Source organism: Amphiura filiformis, unplaced genomic scaffold (assembly GCF_039555335.1).
Source record: "Amphiura filiformis unplaced genomic scaffold, Afil_fr2py scaffold_21, whole genome shotgun sequence".
Taxonomy (NCBI): Eukaryota; Metazoa; Echinodermata; class Ophiuroidea; order Amphilepidida; family Amphiuridae; genus Amphiura; species Amphiura filiformis.
The window spans coordinates 56,842-82,843 of NW_027305485.1; the positions used below are offsets into that span (position 1 = coordinate 56,842).

Here is a 26,002-nt window from a genome sequence, read left to right on the forward strand (position 1 = left end):
TGATATTCAGACGAAAATCCTTGGATACCGGGGTAGAAAATGATGAATATCTCCCGTAATTTATTTAGTCTAAAGAAGCCAGATTTTGTTCCTTGCACTTGAATATATGTGTTGAACGGATATGATAGTCGTTAGCTTGCGTCTTGAGAAAGAAGCTTGCGTCTTGAACTCAAAAACTGACAAAAATTCTGATTTTATATGTGCCAAGCTATAGCGCAGTGTAGGCCAATCGTGGAGGTAATCTAAAAGCAGATGACCTATGGCGTATACCATGCTCACTCACACACAGCGAGGTCAGTCACTGGGCTATTGTCAGTAGCCTTAGTCAGATGTCCTTCGGCCCATTATGCGTCTCAAAACTATTAAACAGGTTGGAACAAAATGGCCATGTGTGGCTGTGGATTCAACCTACCATGCCGATTTCTGCCATGAAGATATCGGGCGATGACACTGTGCATGGAACAACTCAACATTCTGCCTCACTGTGCCACTTCAAATAATGATATCTAACATGTTATATCAGGCAATAGATAAATGGCTGGGTCTCAAATCAATATTTTTATTCTCTAAGTAAAACATTGCATTGTTTTGCAGAAAACAGTATCTTGCATCATCATGTTTTCTTCTAAACAATGTATATAAAACAAAGTATCCTGGTGGGAGACTCATAAAATTTTAAAATTCAAAAACTCATTATTTCACCCTTGCAAACCTTTATATCAAACTATGCATATGTTTGAATTGAACTCAAATCACCTCAGTATTGTTCTAATAGAAGCACATCAAACATCTGCATGTATGAAACATTTTACTAGAAACGTGTCCCTCAACAGAAATATTCAATAAAAAAATAAAGGATGCCTCAGGTTACATACCAATTCTATATTTTTGTGTAAATTTAGAAAATAAAATTATGCAGCAATCATACTCTTTATTCAGGACATTGTCCCCTCCATGGGCTGGCTGGTCTAATGGGCTATTCCTTTTGAAATCCACACACCCCTGCAGAAAATCTTAATTCCATTCAGTCAGGCCCCAGGTACAGGTGGAATGAGCTATTCCAGCCAAAATCCATCCATATGTAGTGTGAATATCAAATGGCATTACCTGAATATTGGTGACTCCATTTGAAATTTACACTCCCTGTGTGGAAGATTAAGGTCATGTTTTCCATAGGGGGTGTATGGATTTTGAATAGAATAGCCCAGTTCTTTGCCTCTTTCATGTTAAAATCCAGCTGAAAGTTGCAAATATTCAGTCAATTGTAGGAAATTTTGAGTAGAATTTGAATATATTCCACAAATTTTTCCATTAATTGTTTTTTGTTGTTGAAAATTCTTAATTCTTGAATCTGGAATCGCTAAAACTGTTGAATTTGAATGGAATTCCAAAATCTCCCTGAAGGGGGGTTGTGGTTTTCAAATACAATAGCCCATGCTGCAAAATAGTTGGTGATTACAGGGAATTGTTATTTCAAGTTTTCTTATTTTTTATCAGATTTTGCTTCAACCTGTATGCCACGGAAAGAAAGTTACATAAATATTGCAAAATAAAGTATGAAATTGAAACAAGTATTTGTCTTCAAAACTAACACAAGCCTTCAGATGAAACCTGATTCCAGAGCAATTATAGCTTTGTTGGTTTTGCATTTTATCTGCGATATCGCTTATAGTCACATATGCGTGAATTGTGTGCTCATAGAAGACAAAAACCTAGCATATCAAGCAAAACAGGTCTAGGTACCTATTTCTTGTTTTGTGCAGTGATTTGTTTTTGTCATAAGGATTTAAGATAGTTATTTGAAAGATGATCATAGTCCATTTTTGTGTGTTGCTTATAAGAACTTGATCCAAATTTGGATCAGGAAAGGATCACTTTGAACTACAAGAGGTAACTCCAATTATTTGTTCTTATTTTTGGATCAATTTGCCTCGTGCTGATTGGTTGAAATAGCTAGAAAACAACAAACAAGTGCATCAAAACAAATGGAAAAAGTGTCGCACTGTAATGGACCGTTTTGACGATAAATTTCATTCACTTTTTAGACAGTTTGGGGTTTTATTGCAAAAAGGCCCCATTTGATATAGCTGCCAGTTGTCATATGTGTACAATATAGAATGCAGAAATGGTCATATGTCTATAGGGCAGCTATTGTAGATATGGCCTTCTTGCATGAACCCCTCCAAGTGTGATACGGTCTTTTTCCCAAAACCTCACAATTTAATAAAGTGAATTCGTATAGTATTCTAGCAAATATTGTTTATTTTGACTGCTTATATGATAGAGCATGATGTTTTGAAATAAGAAAAGGTGATTTGTGAATGAAGTTCAAAATGTTATTGTCAGGCTGTCCATGTGTAGACTATGCCATAGTCGATTTTTGATAAATAAAAATACGTTATTAATCATGATGAACGCATTCAGTTGAACTCAATTTATACTGATATTTATTACATCAAAATACTAGTATAAAATGGTTATGAAAAAGTTTATATAATTATATTTGTGACAGTAAAAGTAAAGTATACGTAGACTTATATTATTGAATGCAACATATCATAATGGCATAACTGTAATGGCACTCCAATAGTGAACAATTCTAATTTTAGAATCTGCCAGTTTATTACGATTTAAAATCGACTATGGACTTTCACTTTTAAGCAGAACTTTACCCCGGGACTCACACACTGTCAATCATACTTGTTTATCAATAAAATCTAACCACAGGACTAAGCATGGTGGTACAATACGCGCTAGATGCATACGTTCATCCACCAGCACAAAAGCGCCACATTCCCTAGATAGTTGTGTACCATGTATAGTTATAATGGTACCAGTACGCGTCGGGAGGATTTAAACAATAACGAGATCTGGGCGACCAATCACAAGCCAGATTCATTTTTAAAGATGCATTACATCATCACCAATTTTAGTTAGGCCAGAAATTGGCCTAACTCTCAAGGCAAAGTCAGTAGTCCACTTGGGAAGCTAACATACAGAGGAGTACGGTGACTGAAAAGATGATCAGTTGTGAAAATCTATCAATTGTGCACAAATTATTTAAATCGGAGTTTTAAGCTTAAATGCAATATCCAAAGTATGCACATTCATGACAATGGGCAAGTGGACTACGGAGTAGTCTAGTCCATGTGCAGTGGTGTGCCAAATGTCTTCTGCAAGTGGCAGCTGGTCGGCAAAAAGACAAAGATCCAGGCACACATTTCTCAGATTCTAACAAAATTATAAAAAAGATGTCAGGTATATGTTCACTTTTAACATGTACTTTAATTTTAACTGATCAGGTAAAATGAAAGAAAATAACTATTTCCTTCCAGAGCCTAAATTGTGAATGTGTATATCTGGGAATCTGATTGGCTGATTTAAACCTTGGGATCCCAAGATCTATATTAACATCTTAGATTTTCTCAATGTGCAATTTGCATTCAAAATTGATATTTTTTTCTTCAAATATCGTTGGTTTTGACTATCAGATAAATCGTTTAATTTTGGGCCAAATTATGAAGTAAACAGAGGAAATCACTATTTCATTCTATAATTTGGTTCACCTCAAGTTAGGCAGTGACATCAATGTTCTTTTGCAGTTACACTGCAAGCGTGCAGACAAACCGCCCCTGTATATGTGCGTGTACACTCAGGTCGTTTATCTTTACGCACGCGATTTGATACTGCGGTGAGCGAAATACACATGTACATCACTACTGAACTTGAGATGAACCAAATTATAGCACCTATATCTTCCACCTTGTGTATCAATACATTGGTGAATAAAACTTTTATTTTTACAAGTAATTAAAGCATTTCAGGCTGAGTCTTTCACAGGGTATTTTTATATCATTTTGGTATTACAACAGTGTAAAAAGTTAAAATTCAAGAAAAATTGAGGGCGTCGCTGTGGACAAATCACACACTATGGCTTTAAGTCTTGTCTTTCACAAATAATTTCACAATTCCAATCATTGTATATATTGCAGATATTGGTATGATTTATAATTTGTTGTTTTCCTTTGTCCATTCTGTAGGAAACTTTAATTGTAGTGGTGCTTTCTGTGGAGTGTGTGCTTCGAGTATGGTCGGCAGGATGCAGGAGTCGCTACCAGGGTCACTATGGCAGGCTCCAATTTATACGCAGACCCCTTTGTATTTTAGGTAGGTACTACTCGCAATTTGATTAGGTGTACTGTTATGCTGGAGCTTTTATTGTGGCACCAGCAGTGTGTTTGTAAGGCCTTCAACAGTGGACCGTGAGAGGTTTTTACTGCCTAAATTCAGAATTCAGCAACAATTTGGGCAAAACAAAATCAGATTTTTATTCATTTGTTTCTTCTTTATTTTGTTGACCAAGAAAATGTAAAAGTCATTGACAGCCCCAAAATGCACAGTAATAATCAAAAATGTTATTAAAAATCCCCTCCAAAAAGCGCAGTGATTTATAGTGCGCTACGCACAGGCACAACGCCTAGACGTTGATCCACAAGCCTCAGCACACTTTACAGGTTGTCGCTAATCACTACGGCCCCACATCATTCCATAAACCATTAAACAACAAGGAAACAGTGCCTTTTCCTCCCTCGGGCTCAGTGCCGCCGACAAGGGGGTATAAGGGGGTGCATTCAGCATTACCCCTGGGCCTAGGGGCCAGTAAAAATAAAGAAAGCTTACCTTAATGGGTCCATAAAAGCAAAGAAAAGAGACCTCAAGGGGCGATCATTGTACCCACAGGCCCGTAATTGCTTTCGGCGGCACTGTTCAGGCGCTACAGTGTGCTGCTCCTGGACCCCTGCTCACTGGGACCTAAGACCTTAAACATAATATTCAGAATTTTTTCAGAAGACCTACTGGCATCTCTCTGGTTTGTGAATTGGTCCATTTGATTGATTTTAGACCCATACATCTACAAACATCAACAACTCATCCTTGCTATCTCTTGTTTCCTCCCAACAGATATAGTTGTAGTAATAGCATCTAGTTTAATCATTATTGTCGGCAGCGACAAAGCCATGTTTTTACATGCCGCATTCAGAGGCCTACGCTTTCTACAAATTCTTCGCATGGTGAGATTAGACAGAAGAGGTAACACATGGAAATTACTGGGCTCAGTTGTATGGGCTCATAGACAGGTACAAGTCTTTCATACTATACTGCCACTTGTAAAGAATTTTATCTGATTGAAAGTTTTGGGAGAAGTTCGCTAGTCCCTAAAAATGCTACACATATATACATACCGGCAGATAAAAGAAGAGAAAAGATGCGGCACTTCAAATTGGTGAGGTAGTCTGTGTTGAAGTAAGTAATGTCACTAATGGGAGACATGCTGTCTCTAACCAACCAATAGAAATGCACGGATTTGCTACATTTCATTGGGAGTGATTGGCAGTGTGAAATGTGAAACCAGTAAATAACTAGTAAATAAATCAAATTGCAAACTCTATAAGGGATGGTTTCAAAACCCAACCACCTGTTGACTGCCGGCACCTTGTCGGAACTGCCAGTTTAACCTTTTTCTATTGTTCCAAAGAAACCAAGCCTAATTGTTGCCTATAACTAATTCTCTATGTCTTATTTCTTCCCCATTTTTACCACAGGAGTTACTTACTACATGGTACATTGGTTTTTTAGCTCTTATTTCTGTATCATTCCTGGTGTATACATTAGAAAATGAAGGTAACCCAGAGGACTATGGCACATTACCAGATGCTATGTGGTATGGCTTGGTAAGCATTCAAACTAGATGGTACAAAGCAAATTGGTTTAAGAGAGTCCATACTCTACCATATTTGTGTGTCGCTCATGGAGCCTGAAATAGTGTAACTCTGAACTATTCCCTTTGCCCAAACTTTGATTTAAACATGGCACACCGACATCGCCCGGTTAATAATTACACTATACAGCAAGGGACATTGAAATGAATACACGGGATCGATACGTGGATGTGCTATGCACGATTGATATTCAGGCGATAAATCTTTGGATACCGGGTTTGAAAATGATGAATATCTCCCGTAAATGATTTCGTATAAAGAAACCAGATGTGGTTCCTTGCACTTGAATATATATTTTTAACAGATATTATAGTCGCTGGCTTGCGCTTTGAGATACTAGCTTGCGTCTTGAGTCAAAAACTGGCAATAATTTTTATTTATATGTGCCGAATTATATAGCGCAGTGTATAGGCCAATCTTGAAGGTAGTTTAAAACCATATGACCTATGGTGTACCATGCTTGACTAACACACAGCGAGGACAGTAACCGGGCTAATTGGGGTAGCCTTAGTCAGATGTCCTTCGGCTCTTATGCGACACAAAACAATTAAACAGGTCGATATAAACTGGCTATGCGTGGCGGTGGATTTAACCTACCATGGCGATTTCTGCCATGAAGATATCGGGGCGATGTCACTGTGCATGGGTGGATGCCTGCATTTTGGGTGTAGCAATAAAGCATGTTATGAGCACTACATGCACACACCTGTGTAATGTTCAAGCTTGAAAGATGCAAATTATTGTTTGGTTTTGGGGTCTTTGCCAATAAATGATGGTGGTACACAATTTTGGTTCCAATTCGTAACAATCCAATATAGCAGAGCATCGCAGCATATGTATATGGTTTTTTGGAGTGTAGAGTCTCCAATATAACCTCTTTGGTACAAAGCTATGAAGTAACAAAGTCAACAAATCATGTTCAGCTAAAGCCAATAGGGTGGTATCTATGCATTTTCAAAAAGAAGATTTTACAACTTTCTATAATTTCAAGGTTTATATTTTTGTATAAATGTTCAAGAACTCAACTTTCAATAATCAAATCATTTCAAGCAACCAAAGTTTCATTTTGTGTGATTACATCACATTCTCTGTTCACACAGCTAACTCAACAGAAAATTTGAGCCTTCATGCAGAAGATGCACTCTTAATCTCAGATCTCTGATTTTGGTTTCAGTGATTTTATTATTTTTTTGTTGACAAATTGATATTCTTCTAATGAAAGAAGACACTCCACATCTCCTTGGAAATTGATGATGTTTGAATAAGGTTTAGAGACTTGTCCTTTCTGACTGTATTCATTGACCGATGTGATATCAACTGCAAAGTGCGTTCCCTGTATAATTTTAGCTTTATAGTGCAATTACATTTTGTTGACAGTGATGCCAATGCCACAGCTTAGGCGCACAATTGGGCTACTTGGTGATCACTTGCCACTACTAAAAAAACCATTCTGCTACTAACTTAGATTCAGTGGCGGTGCCACGGGGGGGCATGAGGGGGCAAATGCCCTCCCAGTCAGAACTCTTGCCCCCCTGTTTCCCCCCTTGCCCCCCTGATTTTGCCACCCCTGAAATTCACTTTGCCCCCTCAATGAAAAATTCCTGGCGCCGCCACTGCTTAGATTTAATGTAACGATACAAGCTGTTAATGTCTTGATATGCAGTGACCTACGACTGCAATAAAACATATTTTCCTTTCATTTCAGTCGAATTATAACAATGGTTTTTTTGACCATGCATTGATTGATCAATAACATACCATTAAAAGTTTTTAAGTCAAGTGCTTTTCCGCCCAATTGGGTGATTTACATTCTAGATTCAGGTAAAACCACCCAAATGTTCAGTATTGGGCACTGCTTTTTAATCTTAACAATTGGGCTACTTGAGAGTCATTCGCCGCAGCCTGGCGACCCAATTTGCCATGCCTCGGCAATGAAAAATGTTGGCAACACTGCACTTTGACAGGTGTATAACTAGGACAGTCATTCCTAAAGGGCAAAAAAGTGGTCATTGAGATTTGTCCCAGTTGCTGTGAAACACATTCTTTTTTTGTGTGTGTGTTTTTTCAGTACCCGATTTCACTCAAAAATATTTTCCTGAGGTGATCTTTCTCCTGCCACCCCTTGTTATGACCCAGTATTTTTAACATCTATACAAAAGAATCTTAAAGACTTTCTAGCAAGGTAGGGAAAAAGAGGTTGGTCTCAATAATGTTTCCCTGAAAAGCCCAGCTGAAAAACTATGTGTTATTTATAGGTTAATAAATGCGTATCACTTGTTGTGGGAGAAACTGGACTCAATAATGCATAATGTGCTGAGATGTTGATGCGTCCAATGCATGAGTCTTGCAGAGGGAGTGGATTGGACTCATCAACATTCAAGAAAAAAGAATTAATCCTGCAAGACACAGCGCATAGTACGCCGTAGCAATTATACAATATTTTTGCACTCCGCATATTTTTCTAACAGCGATTGGCTGTGCGGGTTCTATGAGTGTATGAATTGATTTTAAAAGAGAAAAATTATGCACCACATAAAATTTTGTTTCCATATATTTCCCTGCTTTATATCCATCTTGAAGACCTAATCCTGGGCCTAATCCAGGCATTTAAACAAAATACCTGTACAAAAAAGACTTGTACTCCTCATCAAAGTGATGTGAATGTCTAACAATTACTGTACCAAAAAGCATGCAGAACATCAATTCAAATACTACACCTATTTGAAGAAAAGAAATTTGCCATAACTGAGCACCAATGCCCTGAGTAATTCAGTGTGAATGTACCTCCTATACAGCATATCAATAGACTTACAGCAGATTCAAATTTTCTTAAATAGGAAGTTTAAGTATATAATTGAAAGGTCTGGGGTTCAAGTCCCGCACAGGCAGGTATGTCAGGAGCTTTTTCTCTGGTTTATCTGCCTATGCATGTTCTGTTTCTGTATTAATTCCATGTTAAATTGTACTGGGGTGTGTTGCGTGGTTCTTCTTTCCCCTGTATATTCATATATTAAGAATTACGATTTAGCATCATTAATTTGATCTCATGTGTTAGTTGGTTTGTATGAAATTAACTTGATTGAAAAACTAATAATATTATTTTGTATACATTTGTCTTCAGGTAACATTAATGACTGTAGGCTATGGAGACAAAACCCCAGCAAGCTGGCAGGGCAAGCTAGCTGCTGCAGTACTCGCTTTCCTGGGTATTTCTTTCTTCGCTCTTCCAGCTGTAAGTATGATGAGGCAATTGACATTGAAATAAGATAAACAATCAAGAGTATGTCTGTGACAATGACTGGAGAAGGCACATGCCACCTTGTTTGCATGTCACTCATGGAAGTGAAGCACAATCTATACAAAGCAGAATATCATTATCATGTATGGACTCACGCAACTTATGTGCTTCTTGTGATAAACTCTCTGTGATTTTGGTTTTGTTCTTTATTGCTATTTTATTTTAATTTTATTTTATTAGATCTTATTTTGCCTGGGGAACAAACTCAGTGGTCCACACTGATTTCCAGTCTGGCCCAGGGGTCAAACAAAATACATCAAAATACAAATGAAATACATACAAAAGAATAACATACCATGGATTTAACAAATACATCATACATGTATATGAACACACCAAGGAAGCGCATCTGTGCTGGCCGGCTGCAGTGCGGCAATGTCAGCAGGCTTCTAAGACAGCCCGCAGACAGAGTCCGCACTGCAGCCGACCATCATGCAACAACCTGAATAATTAAATAATTAAATTGCACATCGCTTTGAAACGGCCTAGTGTAGGAGGTAGTGGAACTTTAACCTGGGTTGGCAATGAGTTAAAAGCTATAATAATTATACAATCATATAAACCTTCAGCTTAGCACCAAACAATAAAGCTCATTTAAGCTCATTGCTGTCAAGATGCTCAAGATTCAAACCTGTTGCTATCTAAGATAGCAGTGTACACTTATTGCTATTGACTAAGTTCACTGCTAGCTACTGAAAATAGCAAATGTAAACTCATTGCTATCTACTGAAGATCACGATGTAAGCTCACTGCTATCTACTGAAGACAGTAATATAAGCTTATTGCTATTAACTGAAAATAGCAATGTAAGTTTACTGAAGATAGCAATGTAAGCTCATTCTATCTACTGAAGATAGTGAAGTAAGCTCACTGTTATCTATTGAAAATAGCTCATTGCTATCTACTTACTGAAGATGGAAATGTAAGCTCATTGCTATCTACTTACTGAAGATGGAAATGTAAGCTCATTGCTATCTACTAAAGAAAGCACTGTAAGCTCATTGCTAAATACTGAAGATAGCAATGTAAGTTTATTGCTATCTACTGAAGATAGTAATCTAAGCAGCTCAAATAGCAAATCATCTGCTATCTTAAGTAGACAGCAAATGACTGTACATGAATATTTTCAATCAAAACAAGACAGTGATCAATCAAGCAATCAGATGTTTGAACAGATTAAATTGTGACTTTTCAACATGATTCATTTAGACATTGCAAACAATACTTTTGCTAAAAACTGCTTAAGAATTTATAAGATGAGTATTTCACTATTATCAAAAATGGAATAAATGCAACTAAAATATGCACTATTTTTTAGGGATCCAATCAACATTAATTTTGTCTGACCACCATTGAAATATTGGGCTATTCCAGTTGAATTCCATACACCCCCAATGGAAGACATGAAAAAAAATAAAAAATAAATGTAGATATTTATATAGCGCTTTATGCCGTAAACAGCCTCAAAGCGCTTTTACATTTATTCCGCCGTCATTACATTATGCCGGAATCACGTTTGCAGCCTACAAATGGCGCAGGGTTCATCAGTACAACGACTGTGACTACCCCTAACAGCTTCCCATTGCACCTGGGTGGGGTGAGGCAAGCGAGGCAAAGCGCCTTGCCCAAGGACACAACACGGTGGCGGGACGGGGACTCGAATCCACGCACGTCAAGCAAGCTCTCAGATTATGAGTCCAAGGCCGTATCCACTGAGCCACCGTGCCCTATGACCTTAATCTCCCACACAGAGAGTGTAAAATTTCAAATGGTTACCTGAATGGGCGACTCCATTTGAAACCTACACCCCCCATGTGGGAAATTAAGGTCATGTCATCCATAGGGGGGTATGGTTTCAAAAGGAATAGCTCAATGAATTTTTGGAGCACATACTACCCATTAATTATTTTTTTATTAAAAATGAAAGCGGAATTTAGTATGATAGTGAATGTGAAATCAATCCGGACCAAGTTTCACTTTTACTAGCATCTCATTTGAAAACTTTAATATAGATTATACAGCATGGATACCTCATCATCTGGTGCTGATTGAGCATCATCTTTCTAGATTAAGGATGTAATATGGTTGATAAGAAGTCTAATTGATGTGTTACTGCATACTAAGTGACTGGTTCTCTGTCTAAGCCTGCCTGCCTCCCCAGAGGATGATTTAAGGAAGCCCCATCATGCACTGCAAACGTGTTATCACTAGAGTTTCAACTGCCACTTTACTTTTCAAATCCCATTGAATTCTGTGCAAAAGATATTGTTTAAGAATTGTGTGTGTGTCATTATTACTTGGTCGATTTCAGAACAAAAGTGATGTATGCATTAAGGATAATTCACACCTTCTGTAGGTAACATAAAATGTGAAATCGACTAGCATTTTGAATGCGTTTTTTATTGTAAATATATCAGTCCAAATTCAAATTTAACCATGCCCGTCAATGCAATGTGCGAGCAGTGGTGTCATGTTCACTCACACAGCTGTGCTAACCGCAAGTCAACACAGTGGCGTGGTGGGAAGTGCTTAAATCATCCTCTGCTACCTCCCCAAGTAAAAAGGCTGTATCTGGAAATAAATAACTGTAAAAGAGGAAATTTCACAGTGCATTTATTTTCGTGCATTTCACATTCCAAATAACAATGCGCAAATATATTTATGTGTGTATATTCTAATTCGGCAACCGAGTACAACTGCACTTTGGTGTATGTTGTACATACACAAGAAGAAGAAGAAGTACTTTTGAGCATAAGATTTCATATAAAACATAACAGCAGTGTGTGTGATTTATGCATACATGATATTTCATTTGTCCCATGTTTTTGTAGTATACTGTGACCTATTGAAAACTCAGGTGATTGACACACAGGATGATTTAAGCCTATCCCATAATGCAATGCATGAGTGACCAATATGTCTCATTCTAAGAAAAAAACAAAAATACTTATTCACTTAATTTTGCATCAACTCTGAATAATGTTGGGTATGTTATACATCAAATATATTTCAACAGTGCTGGTGGTACCATACATTTTTATGGGGCGGTATATAAACTGGCCTCAAAAAGAAACTTATAATTTTTCACAAGGTCATATCTTAAAATCCTCTCCATAAAAATGAACAAAAATTGCACACAGCATTACTTCAATACTCTACTCACTCTAAACACATGTCAGTAATCAAGCAGTTGTCCAACTGACACAACAGCAAAATGCACTGACATGGAACACCTTCCTGGACCAAAATTCACAGCCCAACAGATTTCTTTTGTTGGGTTCCAATTATTCGCCTGTGAATGTGGTCCCGGAAGCTGTTCCGTGTCAGTGCATTTTACTGTTGTGTCAGTTGGACAACTGCTTAGTTACTGACACTGAGGATTTTAAGATATGACCTTGTGAAAAATTATAAGTTTCTTTTTGAGGCCAGTTTAGGTCAAAACTTGACAATTTATCTATAATTTAGCAACACTTGCCAAAAATAATGACTTTCCATAATTCTTTTAATTGTCATAAAAGTGGACCAAAGTAACATAAAACTTTTGTTTATTGGAGACAACTGGAAACAAATCCACTTTTATGATGGTTACCAAGCATCTATCTAATTTCCTGTAGAATATAAAATTCCCATATATACCTTGCACTACAGGGTAAGTGTTGCCCTCAGCACCCTCTTTTTCAAGTTCTTTTTCATTCCAGAGACCCCCATCAAGCTCTTTTTCCATTCCAGAGACTTTAAGTTAAAGTTTAATTTGCCTCCAAATACCCCAAAATTAACTTCAAATTTGAGCTCCGGGCACTTATTTATGAGAAATGTTTGATCATTTTCACCCTAAAAGGCACTGAACAAAGTCATATTTTTAGTTCCAGAGACCTCATCTTATGTCTTCAAAATCTAGTACAAAACCCGTATTTTTTAAAAATCTGGGTGACACCTACCCACCAAAAATTATTTTTCCACCCTGAAATTCCAAAGGAAATCCTTTCAGTGGTGTGCAAAGTGCATCTGTGAAGCATTATGGGGAAAAACATGTACCATCCTGTGATACTGTCACCTCAGACCAGACATAAACATCATTGAGTTTCATTGTGTTTGAATGAAAACATTAGAATAGAATAGTTTATACGTCCATGGGTTTGATTTCTATTTGTTTTGCAGGGTATTCTTGGTTCTGGCTTTGCCTTGCAAGTGCAACAACAACAAAGACAAAAGCATTTTGCAAGGAGGAGACATCCTGCAGCTATGCTTATACAGGTAAGGAATGAATAGGATCTACACCTGGAGTACTTTTTTTATTGGTTGCTCTGTTTTTGTTATATTAGTTTTGTATTTGAGCACAAAAATGAAAGAAAAATGAAAAGTACAACATCAGCATCAATCAAAACATCTCCCCCACACACTGTAGTTTTCGGCAAGGTTCTTCAGCGGTCTGCCGATTTGGAGCTGTTTATTGCATAGACACAGAAGTGGGGTTCTGATTGCCTAACTGAATCATGTCATCATCACATTGGCACCTCATTCGCCGATCAAGCTGCGTAGCAATGCGTTGCCTAGTTCTTTTACATGATAATCAGGAACAGGGACAGATTTAAGCGGTGGCCCGGGGCCAGTGGATTTTGCGTCGGGCCAGTAAACTTCCAACAATACTGGCCCGGTGGGCCACTAGATTTTTGAGCCTGATATAACACATTTGAGACAAGAGATATAATCAGTGATGGACATATTTACACAGTTTCTGCTCCATCTGTCACCTGTAATTTATTTCTTTATTTTTAAATGATTTTTCGTATATTTATATTTAAGAAATAAAGGATAATGCATGATCCTTTACACGAAAATAATGTGTCGAGGCAGTAAAAGCGTAAATAATGGGTGAGGCGCAGCCGAACCCATTATTTAAACATTTTACTGCCGAGGACACATTATTTGCATGTAAAGGATAATGCTGCACCCTTTATTTCTATTCTATTACCACAAAATAGTGTGATTTAAAGAGAAAATATCAAATTTTTTGCCCAAATATTTCAAGTTGTTTACCTCAAGGTGGAGCGCATACGCTGGCGTAGCCAAAGCGTATGCACATTCCAATAACACAACCTAACATTCCATTCTCCCCTATAAGCAGGTATGCACATACAATAACACACCCCTGACATTCCATTCTCCCCCACATAAGCAGGTGTGCTGTGTGGTGTGATGATAGAAGAACATTAAGTTTGTTGCCCTTGACACTTTATCGCTAATTAATGGTCTGTCACGTGACGCGTTTCAACAAATCACAGTGCGCGATTTTGAATAATGGGTCGTGGGGGTAATAGAATTCTTATTCTTGTGTTGCTAGCAAGTTGGAAATATGCGGCTGCTTTTTACGTCGATAGTAGGCCTACATACTACTTCCAATCTCTTGCGTGCTCTATCTTATGATGATAGCGATACCGCAAAAAACACATATTTGAACCTTTGTGAACTTTTGGAACTAAAAAAGGCAGGACTACTGACTGAATTTGTGTTAGTGACTACACTCTCTACATTGAGTAGGCCTACAATCAGTACAAAACAAATTAAAATGTTTAGGTTTGCTTGACTATAAAGGGCTCGGATAGCAAAGTTTCCACATATTTTTTGTGGGAGAGCACATCAGACATATCGAATTGCATTTTGAAAACGAGGATGTCCTTCTGATATCATAAAATTTTGATTTTTTTTTTAAATTCGCGATATACACATTTCATGACAAATGATTACAAATTCATATAGATTTGTTCCCAAAAACACACACAAAAGAAGGGTTTTTTGTTTTGTTTTTGCAGTAGAACATATTGAAAAAGCTGGGCCAGTAAATTTATTGCAGGGCCACTAGATTTGCCATTTCACTGGCCCAGAGGGCCAGTAGAAAACTGAAACCTAAGTCTGTCCCTGATCAGGAAGAGCAGTTGGATACCGCTGAAGGAATTTGCGGAATACTACAGTGGTGACCAAAGTTCCAACAAAAAAACCCTCCTATTTGTTGAGCAATGATTCTAGATTTGTGTGAGTTATACAAATGTATCAGTTATAGACATGTCCAGTTAAAGTAATTCTAGGAGAACAGATCGGGGAACAACTTTTTCAATTTTACCCCTCCTTGGAATTTTCGCTTGATATACCACTATACCCAATTGCACACAGTGGTGCGTACTTTACTTAATTGCTTTTTAAAACATCAGTAGGAATCAAATCATGGCCACAAGATGGCAGTATAGCTGGTATATGAATGATGCTAGATTTCCTGAATGTTGATGCATGGGATGTCATGAGCTGAAATTTTCCAAGCTGAGAGTACATTCAATACGGGAAACAACTGACTGTTTGGTCATAACATCACATGACCTTACCTCATCCAGTGAAGTGAGAGCCCTGCCTCATCTATAGTCTGATAGTAGGCATACTATGGCTGTTATCTACTGAAGATAGTAAGCTCATTCTATCTACTGGATATAGTGATGTAAGCTCATTGCTATCTACTGAAGATAACGATGTAAGCTCATTGCGATCTACTAAAACTAGCAATGTAAACTCATTGCTATCTACTGTCATCAGTGGCGTAGATTTCTTTTTGACATTGGGGGATGGGGTTGGAAAAAAATTCTTAAAGTATTGTTAATCCAGCACCTTTTGGCAACAGAATAAGTTTATGGTACAAATGCGCGCAAAAAAATTGCTATTTTGAAGCTAAACTAATGAAATAGGGTGCAGAAGAGGAATAAATGTGCGCAAAGTGTGCAAAAAATTGGACTTTTGGCTAAAATGGGCAAATGATCTAAACCCATCAGAAACCCATATTCAGGCGTCAACATTGGGGGATGATTGTATGTGCCATCCCCCTGGCAAAATATTGGGGGGATTTATCCACCCATACCCCCGGGATCCACGCCTATGACTGTCATATGGCTATTCCATTTGAAATCCATACACCCCCTATGGAAGACATGACCTTAATCTCCCTATGAGGACGATTAAGGTCATGTCTTCCATAAGGGGTGTACGGATTTCAATTGGAATAGCCCATAGGCTTCATCTATATATCAAACTGCAGCTCTAGTCACTCACTTTTAATATTGTTGCGTTATTATTACTTTTATTTCCCATTTTTGACCATTTTAGTGTCTGTGGCGATGTTATGCAGCTGATCCCAACTCTTGTTCTCTTGCTACGTGGAAACCTCACCTCAAACCTGTACATAGCCCAACAACAACCGGAAGGTAACATCAATAGGGATTATATAAGATTAATCATCGTTAAATCCTTAGATTAGTGTTGTATCGATTGATCTCGTTTACTTAATATGTCAATTGGAAGTTGACTAACAGGTTTGTGTTCAAAATCTGTAAGTTTGTGGTTATACTTGACCAGCTTTTATTTACTTTATGATGTTATCTTTTTAATATATTCAATATATATATATTAATAGTTATATCAGGAATTAGTGTGTGTTGAATGTTTACCATAGTATATAGGTGATAAATCACGGTGACTGCTTAGTGACAGAAATGGGTAATTGCAATAGTTGCCCTGTGAACATTTGGTAATTTACACACAGTATATTGCACTCATCTACACATGGCAGCTACACATGGCAGCTATTGCACTTACCCACTTCTGGCACTGAGCAGTCAATTTTTATTTTCAGTTAATTTTAAGATAGAAATGACATTCGTTAGACAAGCATTTATTATCTAGAATATGATTTGGTGTGTGACAAGTCTCTTACACAGCCAGTGTCCTTCTTTATGTGTGACCACCTAAAAAATGGGACTTCTCTAGTAGATTTTATAGTGCATTTAAATAATCATTGCCTATGATGTAAGTATCTCATACCAGGCCTGTATGAGATAACCACCACATCCACAAAGGTCCACTTTTGACTATTCTTCTTATAAAAAGTTCCAAAAGTGGGAAAAAATGACAAAAGGTCCACTTTTTTGGTGATAAGTTGTTTATAAAGTCCTAAAAGGGCAATTTTAAGGGTGTCATTCAAAAAAGGTCCACTATTTAGAAGTCCTGCATTCCCCCTCCCAAAAAACAGTCCTGCATACAGGTCTGTCTCCTACCAACTCTCCACTCAGAAATTGTGAAGCCACTTTGTTATTCATTTATTTTAAAACCAAAGTACCTACTGGTCACCAGATGGTTACTTACATAGTGAGATTGGAAGTCCCACTATATACATTACTTTGTGTTAGAGTCATACTTCTCCCACATGGCCACACTAAGTGTTCTTTATTTCAAAGGTATTTGGTATGTTTAAACAAAAAAACCCAACATGTGTTCTTCTGAGGTGAGTATTAGACCCCAAAATAAGACCATCATAGGCAATTTTGTCATTTATAAACTTGTATACTCTATTTCACTACCTCCAGTCAGCGGTATTAGCTTTGAAGTTTAGCATGTTCTGCGTTAGTTTAGTGTTATTTCTTGTGTGTACATATGCACCACTTTGATCGTGCACATAAAAGTATCATATGGAAACGTAGTCTCTTTTGCTCTCAAGAGTGTTCACTGACTCGTACTACAGGAAAATCCCTATGTCGATTTCAGTCGGAAGGCATCTCTTGTCATATTTTGACATCTTAAAAAAATCCAAAAAAGATACCAACCCGGGTCGTTCAGCATTCTATATGTTATAGTTTTCCCTACTTTAAGCTGTAAAAGTCATAAATGTAGGTTATTGTCGCATGGCGGACGGAAATTAAAAGCCCACCTTTCTAGTCTCAAAAATGCCCAATTTTCAGCGTCCGTACACAGAGATTTCATGTCTTTCGCCGCCTGAGTGATATTCCTGAAGGCCGTATTCCTGAACGTATTGGCCGATGATGGCGGGGTTTTCTATATTCTCTTCGTAATTTATTCCCCAAAAATATTATGTAAAAGTTTTTCTGATTGGTTAAAAAATGTCGTGGACGGTAGGCTCAACGTGAAGCCCGTCCAATCACGCTAGTCGTGACCTGAGCGTAATATGCAAATTCTAAAGTGGCTGGATGTTGTGTTGCTACGTGTGCTGTGCACTGAGTGATGCATAATGCATTGCCCATGTTTGTTGATCACTGACCTGTGAAGATAACAAGCACACACACAGAGTATGCACAGAGCAAACTGTTCAACATTTAAAGAGACTTTTGGCCCAAAACGTTTCCATACGGTACATGCACCAAGTAACACCAAAGCAAACACAGAACATGCTGAACTTCAAAGTTAGCGCCGCTGACTGGAGGTATTGAAATAAAGTATAGTAACACTGCAGGTCACCCATTTTGGAGGAGGCTGGTTGTGTAGAGTATGTTGTGCGTAAACATGGCTGTTTGTATCCTTACTCCATTTTTGGCTCATAATGTCATAAAGAATACACATATTCCCACACATAAGTCTCTATTTTGACACCAAAAGACTTTTTTTTCTGATATATTGTTACAAACTAATGGCTAAACGGAGACCTAAAGTGTCTGGATCATGATATTTTCGTCTGACCTAGTTTACTTGTTTCAAGTTCCTCACGTTTCTTTATAATGTTGCTTTTAAGAGCTATTATGGTATCAAATCAGTCTGGGTAGCCCTTGGTGTATTAATTCATAGACATCTTTTGATCAGAATTATGTATTTTCTAGAAATAAAAAGAGTAAAAACAACCAGACAGCTATGTGTCACTTCAATAACACATCATTCTACTACTAATACATTTTGTATTCATGTGTTTCCTTTCTGATGCTTTGAAATGTTTGTTTGCTTCTTATGGAGATTAAAGCAGACAACAAATATATCATATATTCTCTTATAAATGCCCCAGGGGCATTGCACTTTTGAAAATGGGGGCATTTTGGAGTCCATTTTTCAATGAAAAAATTCCCGAAAAAAATTGTTACAATTGAAAACCGAATTAAAAAGGCTAGTTTGCGTCTGACGTCTTGGCAAAGGAGAGGTGTGATTGGTTGCTGACCTGCACAGTACATTTTTGGTCTGGTTGACAGGACGTTATACACAAACTAGTCTTTTTAATACCGATCGTGTGGATCATAGAATGGAAATGTCAGTGTTTTTTTAACATTTTGGTTGGGAAAAAATGGGGGGGGGTATTTATTAGAGAATATAATTATATAGTTTTCTTGCCGCCATGTCTTAGACATTGCAAGAGGTCAAAGGTTTGGGTAAAAGCAAACAAACATTTTGAAGCATTTGATGTTGTATATCCTTGATTCAGTGGCAGCACATAAAGGGATAACAAACCAACTTGCACCTGCTTGTGTATCATCAATCAAATTCCACGCATGTCTTCAAATTGACTGAAATCGTGCATCCAAAATTTTAAAGAACATTTCATCATCACTGAAATTTCATTATCACTGACACTCAATTCAAAGTTGGTAATCTTATTATACAGAAAAAAGTGCTATTGAAACTTGCCTTGTTCGTTATAGCATGAGTTTGTATCTGTTCTATCAGGTTGTTCGCATATTTTTAATATTTTGATCAACACTCATGATACGTGCATGTGACTGACATGTGATATGCCTACATGTTTACGGCAACGGACTCATGTGATAGTCATGTGCATGCCATAAGGGGGTCATGACTAATATTCTGTGGTATATAATATATTTAAATCTCTAGCGCTTAGCTGGCAATGGTTCAATCATGTTGCATTGAGTGATATCATACTCATTATACCACAAGGTATAAATGAAGCAAAGAATACATACAGACTAATGCCATGTTTGCGCGTCGCTCAATGAGACGCAAAATAGTGTACCTCCAAATTATTGCAAACCTCTTTAATATTTTGCTATTCGTCTGGCAAACTTTATTCAAAGTGTATTGTTGTTTGCGTTCTGTACATAACAAGTTGTGCTAAAAACGCACACTAAGTGCTCATGCTCAAGCCTTTGTGGCACTCAAGCTTAAAGACCAGACAGACCAAAATGGTGGCAGCTTTACACACAGGGCAATTTTCTCTGATCTCTTTGTGACACAGATGCCACATGTCACCTCATTACTGATTGAACCTTGGTTCAGTGGAACTAGAAACCATTCAAATCTGCAGATGCAATTTGGTTGAAGTTAATGGATTTCAGTCACAAAAATAGAAAGTCAAAAATGAAAGGCACACAAACATTTTGTGCTGTGCTTATTTGCATCGCTATTATGACAACACTTGTTGGTTATTAAAAAGAGACGATGCAAGTGTTATAACTTGTAACAAACTGACTGGAACCCTTACTGGGCTGTCACAACTCAATTATAACTTTTAATTCCTGTATTAGACCCAAAAAATAAAAGTTTGGTTTTTGCTGGCTTTCAGTTAACTTTTTCCCCGACCATTATTAACATCTAATAATATTATATATATATGTTTTAATAGTTTGATAAACTCGGAATGTTTATTCCATTTTGTGTTTCCTTTTGTTTCTTAAAGGGGCAGTCACTGATTTTCAAGACCAGAACCAAATTTCAGATTTTTGTATCAAGCATAAATATGCTACGAAATCTTGCAAATAGCAAGTAAAAAAAGGAATCTAATTAAGAGAAAAACTTATGTTTTTATAGATTGGAAATATTTTGATCATTTTTTGAAGTAATTGGGAAAAATAGTTTGTGCAGAAAATCTTTGAGTGTCTCTTTAAAATGGGCTATTCCAGTTGAAATCCATACACCCCTTATGTAAGACATAACCTTAATCTTCCACACAGGGGTTGTAGATTTCAAATGGACAGAGTCACCCATTCTGGTAACCACATTTGAAATTCACACACCCTGCATGAAAGATTAAGGTCATTTTTTCCATAGAGGGTGTATGGAATTCAACCGGAATAGTCCAGTGCGACTTTAAAAGGGTATTGCAAATGGGTATTGCAAAAAAAAGCATTAAAAAGAAATGAAAGAAACCAAAAACTTGAAGTGCATATAAGTAAAGCCACCAGAAAACAAATCAACCTTTACTTTTTGGGCCTGTGTAGTTTCAGAAGTAGTAAACTGATTTCGAGACTGTCCATCAAGCGTACCGACCACGGTCCCGGATTAGAACGATGCAACAGTGACCGGTGGCACCGGGATTATCCGGGGGAAGAAGATTGCAAGACCGGGTTAGCTTGTAATCCTGCTCTATATAAGAATCAGGTGGTGTGGCAAGGTAGCTTGGGTGGATGGTTTTATAATGGAAAAAAAATCAGCATTTATTAGATCAATTTTTTAAATAAATGTAAGAATTGAAATGGTTACATTGTTACTATTAAATTATTTTAACAGTTTTAATTTGTTTGAAGATTTGTCAGTATTACTTGCACCTTTGCATTATAATACTCTCATGTGAAATGCTTTCTTTATTTAACTTACAAGCATTTTTGAAAAGCATGATTTTGAAATTACAACATAAAAATTAGTTCTGCACTTTTTAAAAATTTTTCTTCACATCTTTCTTTTTGTTATGTCAAATATTTACAGTAAAAATTTTCTATTTCCTTCACTTGAACCGATAAGTGATTGCATACTCTTGCAACTTTCCACACCGCCTATTAAATATACTTGTTGCGCTGCTAGCTAGCATATTAGTATTTTGCTTAATTTGGGTTTTTTTGAGTTAATTTTGTGCTTTGTTTCTAATATAAAAGCTAACTTGTTGCAGTTTGTAGTAAATAATTGATCTTACTCCACTCTTCACAAAATCTGAAGCAAATCTATGGTCAATGTTGGGTGTATCCTTGGTGTAAGATATTCATGAGTTAGACTAGTGTAAAGACTTCATTGAGGAATTACGCAGCTTACGGTATAAAGCTGTATAATCCTTTAATAGATGATTTCTGCGGCTAGGCTAATTCTGTGCAGTTTTACAAGGATAAACCGTAAAATTACAAATATTATGGCACTGAACTGATTTCATTAAGCAAGTTAATCAAATTTTAGTAAAATTTTGTCATTTGTGTATCGCAAAAATGACAAAATATAACATATACTGAACCAAGACAAGACATCAGCATGATTCAAATTTGTGGAATTGTTCATATAATTATTACGAATGGAAACCACCATTTAACCCTCTTCGCGCGGGTGTCGACTGCAGACGACATGTTTCAAAAAAAATTCTAAAAATTCAAAAATTTCCGAAATGTAAATTTTCATTACCATATTTGGAATCAGCATGAAAAATGCATTGAAATGAGTACAAACAAGCCTAGTATTGGTTCAGTGGTTCTTTAGATAGCTCTTGATATTTTGAGAAAATATCTCAAAATTTGGACTTTTTATGTTGAAGCCTATGGCTAGCACGCAGAACATTAATATTCACAAGTTTGCAAGTATAAACAACCTCAAAATGGCCACATAATTCACTTCCTGAAACCCATTATTTTTTAGCTTTCAGATTTGTTTCAGATTTTACACCGTACTAATTAAAACTGAGCTCCAATGCAGACTGGGAGAGCTTGCTGCTTTTCCAGGTGTCATTGTTGGTCAGTTTGGAACCTAAATTGTGATCAGTCAGTAGCATCAAATTTATAAATATGAATTACAAAATTTGTCAGGTGGTCATGGGTACCGCCATAAGAAAACCAGCAATTGACAGGTGATGGAATATAAACACACAGAACATTTTCAGAAAATGTTCACGAAAGCTACTTACTGTAGCTAAATTCTTTTGCAATAGGGCTTGTGAATTTTTCATATAATTTATAAAATATCTACCAACAGAAATGCAAATTCAATAATGAAAAGTCTTGTTTTACCTTCCCAAATTTGGAAAAAATATCGCAAAATTTGTTCTTGAACTGCTCATGCTTACTGCATCTCCATTCAAAAGTACAGGAAGATGACCCATAGTGTGAAGGTCAACTATCCATACTTCCTGTCTTCAAGCAGTAATGGCAGCCACCATTGCCAGTATCAATGAATTTTTTTATTCAAATTAACGAAGTTGATGTTACTGACTGGTGATACACTGTGAGTCATGAGCTCATCTCAAATGGCAAAGTTCAATAACCTCTCAAGCTTATTGGGATTATTGAACTGTGCACTGCTAGATGAGCATTTTTGAGATGATAGTGATAGAATCCAAAGAACCTTTTGTGAGCAACGTAACCAGACCAATCATTTTGGAACTGAGCTGTATCTCTTTCAGTCCACTGTGGGCCATTCCGTGGTGTTGGGACAAAAAGATGTATATAAGTGTGTCCTCTCTCTTGTACATGAAGCAAGTCACAGTATTTAAGTCAATACTTTAGGTATTTTCCTTGGCATGATATTGGAATTCTTATGACTGGCTTCATGTAGGAAAGAGAGAGACGACACAGTCAGGCCCGTAGCCATTTTTTTTTTCATAGGAGTGCAGATTTTCCAAATGCAGACCTTTTCAAAAGAGAGCTTCATTCTGGCCAAAAATAGACATTTATCCCCTCTTCAGTTGATTTTGGATCCTATTTTTTAACAAATGTCACCAAAAAATCATGATTTAGGGTATATTTATCAAATTTTTTGACATTTTGGTCCAATTTTGCTCATTTTTTACAAACAAAGCAGACCTTTTGCAGATTTTATGAGGGCTGGCTGCAGGCCTGGACACTGTGTTATTTACTTATTACTCACCTTAGTCCTAAAACCATGAAATGGCCCTTATGCACTGCAATAACCTGGATCTTTCTGGTCCAAGCCGGCCCCCAGAATTTGCCATTGATTCCATATGCGGTACATTTTGGAACTTTAGAGGATACCGCAAAGATCTAAGCTACTGCTTACTGAAGGCAGTGGTGTAAGGGGTTTTTGCCAATTAGCTCCAGCTTTGGTACTTGGGTTATTCCATACACCCTGTATTCACAAATGGTAAACAGTATCAGAACTATCAGTAGCATATCCAGGAGGTGTTTTAGGAGGCGCTGCCACCATATTTTTTGGCGGAATTAGCCCACTTTTGACCATTTTAAATCCTGACAGCTTCTGCTCCCCCTTCCGTATTCTCACCTTCCTGGACGTGTGGTTGAGTATAGTAAATTTGCTTCAGCTTTTCGAGAAAGAGCCAACCACAAATTAATTGACCCCTACCAAGATAAAAGGTATTTGAACATTTTTAGAGTGCAAATGCCCAAACCCACATTTTAAAGTACTAAGTCCTAATTTCATGATAGCAAGACATATGTCTGGAACATAGGACTGCAATCCGGGACTGCATTTGTTAGGCCACTGACAAACACATGATATGTTGATGGTGAATAACAGCCCATCCTGTATATTAAACCTGCAGACCTATAACATTTGTAAAAGTTATAAATCAAATTAGGACTGTGACATAGTCTACTATATCACATGTGCATGATAGAAACTTAACATCAATGGCTTGGGGAAGCAAGTAAGCACCTATCGCTAATCATAATATGTGCACAAAAGGCAGCACATTGGTGCAACACTAGCATTGACATCACTGCCTGGAAGAACCACTTCATAAGGACCTTCATATGCACTGAGAGTGGGCATATCAGCTGGCTCAGGGGTGTGTCTTCAACTTCATCATAAATCCTAAACCCATCTGACGTCCCAAACCCATCCTCTGGCATATGATTTATTATATTGAAGTTACAGTGGGTTTGACATAGGATGGGTTGAAAGGCTTATGATGCATCATGAAGTTGATGAGGGAAATCAGGGATATGAGTTTGTCTCGTATTCCTTTTGGGAAAAGTATGCACTCCATCCAGATGTAGTAGGTACACTCACTGTGGGAATAATATTTGCTTGTGGTGTTGCATGCATGGCTTTTTTTGTTATGGTACCTACTACATTGGGTGATTTTTGACAGTGTCTGCTTGCTATATGTTGAAGGTTTACTATGTCAACAGATAGGTTCGCTATTTCGAATATGATACAAGATTAGCTGGAGTAAGGGCTAGGTTTAGGGTTAGGACTAGCATTATAGATAGGGTTAGGGTTCAGGTTAGATTCAACACAGTGAACCTTATTTCATATTCGACATTGAGAACCTTATTTTCTTGGACATTGCGAACCTTTGACATATATAGTGGGCTCTAACAGCTTTGAATGTTTGTTGGCCAGGAGTAAAAATCTGATGTTTATTCATGTTTAACAATATTGCTGGGGGAGGGAGGGGTTGCTATTGGTGAATGTGAAATGCATCCTACATTCTGTCAGTTATATAGGGTCCACAACTTATAAGTTCCCTCTAATGCTTTTTGAAAGAAATTGAAAATTATTTAACGAAATCTAAAACTGTAAAAAGAGTAACCTTATTTGTTTTACAAATCTGGACCAATTTGAAATGCCACACATCATTGTGTTCAGTCACAGTGGTTCATTATGTCAAAAAAGAGGCAGTTTTAAAAGTTGCACCTGAGTCCATAGTCCAATTTCAAACAATACTACAGTATGTCAGGCCTGTTCATGTGTATTTGTAATGGAAATAAAACGTCTAAGATGTTCTGGATGTTAAATCTAAGATGTTAGGGAATGTGTCCTCCTACACTGTTAACAAGTGCATTACAACATCGGCGCATGCTGTTTATGAAAGTCCGCATCCGTTGCTAGTTTCAGCCAGATTTACTATTGACAATTTGACATCTCCTGACGAACAGACGTGGCACATCGTAAAACGGGTGCTTTTGGGTGATTTTTCACTTCCCCAGTCACCTGAAATTTTGTCTTCAATTTTCGAATCGCATTAGGCCCAACTCCCATACGACGAGCAAATTTTTCACTAGTACATTTCTATCCAGCAAACCTATTGCTCGACCGCAAAGGAAATCAAGCAAACGCAGCATTATTAAAATGTGACTTTTCACATGTGATAAACTACTGCGGCGATGTATGGTCTTTTCTCACTGCAGTATATATCCTGCCCAATTCAGCCATTTATAATTTTTTTAAAAATTAAACACCTGCTTTGCCTTTGAAAATGAAGAAT

General features: G+C 37.2%; 1 protein-coding gene across 1 annotated transcript in view; it reads left to right on the forward strand.

Annotated features, from left to right (window-relative positions):
• The window catches only part of LOC140143376 (potassium voltage-gated channel subfamily KQT member 1-like), an 80,362-nt gene that overhangs the window by 49,320 nt on the left and 5,040 nt on the right, over nt 1-26,002 (forward strand). The window contains exons 3-9 of the mRNA XM_072165231.1: nt 4,041-4,167; nt 4,963-5,138; nt 5,604-5,732; nt 8,902-9,012; nt 13,237-13,332; nt 16,222-16,319; nt 21,063-21,188. Coding sequence (XP_072021332.1) covers nt 4,041-4,167; nt 4,963-5,138; nt 5,604-5,732; nt 8,902-9,012; nt 13,237-13,332; nt 16,222-16,319; nt 21,063-21,188 — 863 coding nt within the window. The remainder of the gene's footprint in view (nt 1-4,040; nt 4,168-4,962; nt 5,139-5,603; nt 5,733-8,901; nt 9,013-13,236; nt 13,333-16,221; nt 16,320-21,062; nt 21,189-26,002) is intronic.